The 6,500-nt window shown below is 49.0% G+C and overlaps 1 protein-coding gene across 2 annotated transcripts in view; it reads left to right on the forward strand.

The window, feature by feature from the left end:
- The window catches only part of LOC109297408 (neuronal acetylcholine receptor subunit alpha-7-like), a 201,686-nt gene that overhangs the window by 111,017 nt on the left and 84,169 nt on the right, over positions 1-6,500 (forward strand). For both annotated transcript variants that reach the window (XM_019517137.1, XM_019517138.1), the window contains one exon: positions 5,475-5,642. In XM_019517137.1, coding sequence (XP_019372682.1) covers positions 5,475-5,642 — 168 coding nt within the window. The remainder of the gene's footprint in view (positions 1-5,474; positions 5,643-6,500) is intronic.

Genomic DNA, 6,500 nt, shown 5'->3' on the forward strand with positions numbered 1-6,500 from the left:
CAGTGCCACAGGGAGCCCATAGAGAGCTTAAGGTGAGGTGGGGTGTCACACTGTGCAGAGCAGCACCTGCACATAAGTGTGCACAGTGCAGCAACAGCTGGGAGCACCTACCTGCATGCATACATGTGGGGCATTCACCCTGGGGGGGGCTATGTCCCTGCTGGTGTGGCCCCCATGGTATATGGTTTCCACCAGTGTGGCCCTTGGGGCACATTGCCCATGGCCACTTTAAAGCTGGCAGCCCTAGACCAGTGGTGCTCAACCTTTTAAAATGGTGGGGTGGCTGCTTGCAAACTGGCTTCACTGCAGACCACTGATACCTTGTGGTAGGAGAGAGGGACAGGGACAGAGTGGGAGGAAGGAGGTAGTTTCTAATGTCAGACTGAGGACAGGAAGAGGGGAGGGGAGGAGTCAGGAAGAGAGCTTATCTCCAGTAAACAGCACCTGCTGTAGGGGAGGGGGGAGGGAGAAAGAGGGGAGTAAGCAGCTCCTGCTATAAAGGAGGGGAGAAGAAAAGTAGGAAGGTCTATAGAGGGCATCAGGAGCCTATCCAGGATTTAGCAAAGAGAGGGTGTGGAAGTAGCCACCCATGCTGCTCCCTCCCCTACACTGGTGTGGGCAGATGGCACTGCTGGAGCCTGTAGGGACTTTTTTTTAAGTTGCGCAAACAGGTACAAATCCTCTCCTTCCCCTTCATGTTCAGAGGCACATCCCTTCCCCTTCCCTTCCCTCCCCCACCTGCTGCTACTGCCTTCCCTTCTGCCCCAGGCTGGGGAAGCTTCAAAGCCCCTCCTGCCCACTCCAGATAGGCTATGTGGAGGGCTGGACTCAGCTGGGACAGCAACAGCAATAGCAGCAAAGGTGAGTGAGGTTGGATTCCCTCAGCCTGCCCAGTCCCCCGGGGAGCAGGCATGGGAAGGGGGAACCCCCTGCTCATTGCTGCTGCTTCTGTCACTGTTCCTAGATGTGCCCATGCCTTTGCAGCCCAGGTGAAGTGGGCAGGAACGGCTTTGAAGCGTCCCCAACCTGGGGCAGCAGGCAAAGCACAGCAGCAGGTGGGGGAGGGAGCAAGGGGATGTGCCTCTGAGCACGAAGGGGAAGGGGGGATTCTTCCTTGCTTTGGGGACTTTAAAGTTCCCAGAGGTTCCAGCACTGTGTGATCCAATCCAAAAGGGGGATGCAGGGACCTGTCTGTGGAAACGACACACTACACCAGTAAACCTAATTCAGGAAACCATCTACATGGCATTCCACAAACACCCCAAAATATTCCCACTTTTGGAGTAGGTTCATGACAAAGTGGTTTGAAACAGGAGGAACATGGCAGCAGGATGGGGCATGACCCAGGTGTTAGGGCCCAAGCACAGGATTTGAGAGACCAAGGCCTTGCTTTGCCACAAGCTCTGGGTGTATGATCTTCAACAAGTCACTCAGCTCATATAAAAGCACCTCCCCTACTTCACATTGACATTTGGGGAGAAATACATATGTCCAAGCAGTGCTTAAATACTACAGTAAGAGGTGGCATAAAAGTGCCTGAAAGAGGAAATCACAGCATCCCAAACTGATTGATTTATGGCACTATCTTGTGTTTGGGTGAAAAACAAGTTCTGTGAGATCTGCTGAAGGGAAGGCCAGGAGCTAATGTACCTGGTGTGAGCAGACTGAAGGAGCAACAATGGAGTTGCGCATGCATGCCCCCACTCTGAATGTGTTTACCTGCACTCAGGCTATGTAAATCCCAAACAGCAGAAAGATCACGTTGCTAGGAATGGGTGTCAGGACTCATTATGGCTGACTGAAGCCCAAATGCACAGCTTGGCTAGCCAGTCTGCCCACCTCCAGGGCAGGGGGAGGAGGCACTGGCTTTGTACAGCCTGCAGAGCTCTGACAGCCCATCCAAGGCCTCTAAAGCAGCCTAAGGACTGCAGTCCCTCTGCAGAGTTCACCAGACAGATTCCTTGCCAGTTGTTGATGCCATTTCATTCCTCCCTGTCACCCTCAAGGGACAGACACCCCAGAATTATTTGCATGCCTAAAGCACAACAATTTTTTATGAAGCAGCACTTGACACCTAAAAGAGAGTCATGATCTGTGACAGTGGGATCCTCCTCAAGACGGAAGAAAAGGAAGAGATGATAACTCAAGGGGGTGTCAGGGCAAAGGCAACCCAACAGGACAGGACTAGATGGTCACAAACATGCAGATGAGAGTAATCCAGTTACTGTTTCTTATAACAGGGAATTGCCCTCATTTTATTATAATAGCATAATGATATCTGTGGGCTGTGGGCTAGAGCAAGGCCCTCTGCTGTAAGGCAGACACATGATAATAGACAGTCCCTGCCCCAAGGAGCTTACTTTGTAAATTGACAATGCAGATAATAGAGGGATGGGGGGAACTGAGGCACAGAAAGGGGAAATGACCTATCCAAGATCATAAAGCAGGTCAGAATTTGACCCCAGGTCACTGGAGTCCTAGGCTGGTGCCCTAGCCACTAGGCCCTACTGCTTATGAGGAATAATGAATTCTTCCAACCTCTGAGATGCCCAGATTTCCTGCCAAGCACAGAGAAAGCATTTGGAGGGCTCTGCCATATTTCTGTATTTTCCTCTCAGTTGAAGAATTACAAAGTGTACAAAGAAAAACAATACACAATTATTTTAACATTATAAAATCCTTTGTCTGTCTGTCTGTCCGTAATGCTTTATTCATACTCTGATGGACTGACTGAAACAATCAATCAGAGTGCTCCAAGAGCGTTCGGACAGGAGACGGTGCAGCAGAGCGCAGGCATGACGGCAGGGACACAGGGGATGGAGCGGGGGGGTGGGGGTGGCACAGGCCAGCACAGCTGGCATGGACCCCCCCACCCTCCCCCCGCTCTCTGCAGGTGGCGGTGATGGAGCAAGGGGAGGAGGGGAGCGGGCCGATTCCCCCCTCCCCTGACTGGACAAGAAGTAGGGGTGGGGATGGATGCGGGGGGATGTTGGGGGACATGGAGCCACCGGGCCCCAAGAAAAGCCGGCAGGAAGGAGGAGGGAGAGAGGGGGATGGGAGTGGGAGGTGGGGGCATGATGACAGTGCCCCACCACTGCCGTTGCGGGGCCCTGCCAACAGCTGAGAGGGAGGGAGGGGAGTGGGGAAAGGAGGCAGGTAGACGCGGGCCAGATGGACCTGGAGTGCAGGGGCAGGGGTGTGATGCCGGACTCAAAGCAGGGGGAGGGGGGAACGGGCCTGGAACAGAAGTGGCAGGAGAGGGGGGGAACAGGTCCGGACCCAAAGGGACAGGGGAGCAGGGCCAGACCCGAAGTGGGGGGGGGGCAGGGCTGGGGGCCGGACATGGGCCTCTGTTCCCTCCCCCCCAATTCTTGACGGGCAATTGGCTAGTAAATAATTATGTCCTACACCATTTAAAAAGCCACATGAACTTTTATATCAGACCAGACAGGTCTGGAGAAAACAAACCAAATATGAAGACAGATCAGTGAATAAGAAATAATGACATTCTGTAGTGAGATTAGGGAAATAGTGCTGCTGCTTATTCAAAGGCAACACTGGGCTATTACCTGGCTTCAGAGATGTCAAAAGCTGAGCAGACCCCAAAGTTTGGCTCTTTCAGAAATGGCTTTGAAAAGGCATTCTCTCATGGTTCCCACAGCTTCTATACTCTGCCACGTTTATCCTCAAATTTGCCCTGTGGCCCTGCTGTTCTGTGGATCCTAATCAGCCCAAAGAGGCAAGGGGAGTACATCTGATGGTGCTCAGGGGGAAGAGATGAAGCTCCCAGGGGCTTATGATTTTCTGTCCGCCAATACTGAGGATGGGCTGAAGGGAAAAAGCCATCTTCACCCACAACAGCCCTGAGGGGCTCTGACTTGCACAACAGGAACTAGGACAAAGGCATTGAAACTAATTATTTGGCTAATAGTGACTTCTGTCTCTATACATACCGAACTGCACTATCTGATGGGCAGCGTAGGCTGCAGCAGCATGGGGGGCAGGAATCACGTGGGGCAGGCAGGGGTCATATAGGAAAAGAAGGATTAGAGGGAGAGGGAAGGAGGGAGATGTGCAGGGTGACCTACAGGGTGTTGGGTAGAGTGCTGGAAAGTCAGAGACCCTGTTTCAAACCCATCAGCATGAGGCAGGGGCAGGCCATCCAGCTTTGTGGGTGAGTGCCTAGCCACCGAGCTAGGTGGCGGAAAAGATGGAAGTGGGTGACTCACACTGTCTTCAGAACATTACTAGTCTGGGCCTCTACATAGCTCCCCAGGTGTGTAGGGTTATACATGAAGAATACAAATGCCAAGCTATGCGTACATGGCTTTCTTGGGACTTAGACAATAAAGGTTGATTGTCTAGGGATCCAGATAAGAAAAGAATGCCATCGTAAGTGACTTGCTCAAGGCTATACAAAGCAGGCAATAGAGCCAAGGTTTCTAGATGGGCAGTCTAACTCCCTTAGTCACTAAACCCCACCGCCTTTCCTTCGGCTAGAGGGAAGATGAATTTCACTTCAGAGAGCTAATAGTAAGTAGTTCAGTTCACTTCAGAGCAGGGTATATATGACTTTTGAGTTAGGTGGCAATTCTTCTGGTTCCAGATTGGTATGGTGGTGAAGGCCCACTTAGCAGCATCTCAGAGGATTCACTCTTGATAAAGCTACGTGCTCTGAGAAATCAGGATATAGGGCCAGCTCCTAGATGATCACGTTCCATTTTAACACAGTCCGAACTGATAAAAGTTTAACCAAGACAAGAGCAGATCTGACTGAGTGAGAGCAGAGAAAAGTCAGTGGGGGTGACATGTGACACTGGGGGATGTGGTGGCAGGGTTGAGGGATAACAGTGGTTGCAGAAGCATGAGGGTGAGCCTCACTGCAGATTCAGGCTAAAAATCACAGACCCACCTGTAACCAGATATAGCACAGCACTCTAACCAGCAGACTGCTGTTCACTTGAGAGTCAGAAGTGACCAGACATAATGCTAGCCGCATCATTCCCTGTGTGCCATTGGCTATAGAAATTGGCATAACCTACTAGGCTCAGGCAGATGCTTGACCTGAGGGACAGCTCCAAGGGGAATAAGGATGGCAAGAAAAACAAGGGACAAACATCAGAGATTTGTATGTGTGTTAATGTATCATGGGCCAGCAGTAGTGTAAGTAGACACAAATCCTTTGAGGCCAATGCACAGCACACACATTTGCACCAGGAAATAAGATGATCCTTTCAGGGGTTTTTTTTTTAAAACAAAAATCAACTATGAAAACAATTTGGCTCCAGAAATCGCAGTGCTCCTCGGTGAAGCAGGGTGGCCAGGAAGCCATTGTTCATCTAACTTAGCTGTGAAGTGCATCTGGTTGTATGCAGAGTACTAACATTTCCAGAGGATCTCAGAACATCATTCACATTCTTACTTGTGCCTCAGAAGTGACATGTTTGATTCACCGATTTTTTTTTTATCTGTAGGCATTTTGAAGAGCACGTGTTACATTGACGTCCGCTGGTTCCCCTTTGATGTACAAAAATGTGATTTGAAATTTGGTTCATGGACCCACAGTGGTTGGTTGCTTGATCTGCAGATGCTTGAAGCGGATGTTTCCAACTACATATCAAATGGAGAATGGGATTTAGTAGGTAAGTTAGCTTACTGAAAAGATGGACAAGAAGCTAAACTTTTAAGGTGAAAATAAACAAACAGAAATAGAATTAATCTTATCTGGATGTTTGAAATACTACTTGAAAAGCAGCAGAAATCTCAAAATTAGATTCCAGACAGTGTTTCACATTCAGTCACCACTGTTCAGCAAAGCTAAGGACATTAAACAAGTAGAGTCCTGTGGATATAACACTGTCACGTTCAATAATCCATGCAGTTCTTCTGACGTCAATAGGTTTGCACAGTTTGCACTGAATTGGGACCAGTGTGTCTTTTGGAGATACAGCAAACATCATAGTACATTTGTGTAACCCATTTCAGTAAAAAGGCCATGGGAGTAGAAAACCCATGTTTGGTCAAATTTGGAAGGAACTCTTGCATGAAAAAAAACGTAGGACTGCAAACATCTATTCAATCAAGTCAACAGTTGCATGTTCCTTCTGTTCAGTGTATTCCAACTATTCCTACTGCTGCTCAAGTCATAGCATGTGATGAAGTAATCTGTTGATTATGAAAGCTCATGACTCTGAACCAGTCAGTCTCAAAAGTACCATCCTGACTTCTAATGTTCAGGTCCATTTCCTGAACTTGGCCTCTTTGGGCTTGATTCTGATCTCACTTGAATGGGTGCAAAACTATTGAAGTCAAGAGACTTCAGGAAGTCTAAAACCAGGGTCGTAAAGTTCATAATTGCAGTTAAATTTCTATTTGACTGGTAGGAGCTTTGGACCTATTAAAAGATGTCAAATTCAGCCTCTAAAGAAGCCAGCCCTGAGATACTGAACAGCAGCTTCTAGCCACCATTTTAACAAGCTATCTGTAGAAATCTTATCTGT

This window comes from Gavialis gangeticus, unplaced genomic scaffold (genome assembly GCF_001723915.1).
Source record: "Gavialis gangeticus isolate Ggan-Ray unplaced genomic scaffold, GavGan_comp1, whole genome shotgun sequence".
NCBI lineage: Eukaryota > Metazoa > Chordata > Crocodylia > Gavialidae > Gavialis > Gavialis gangeticus.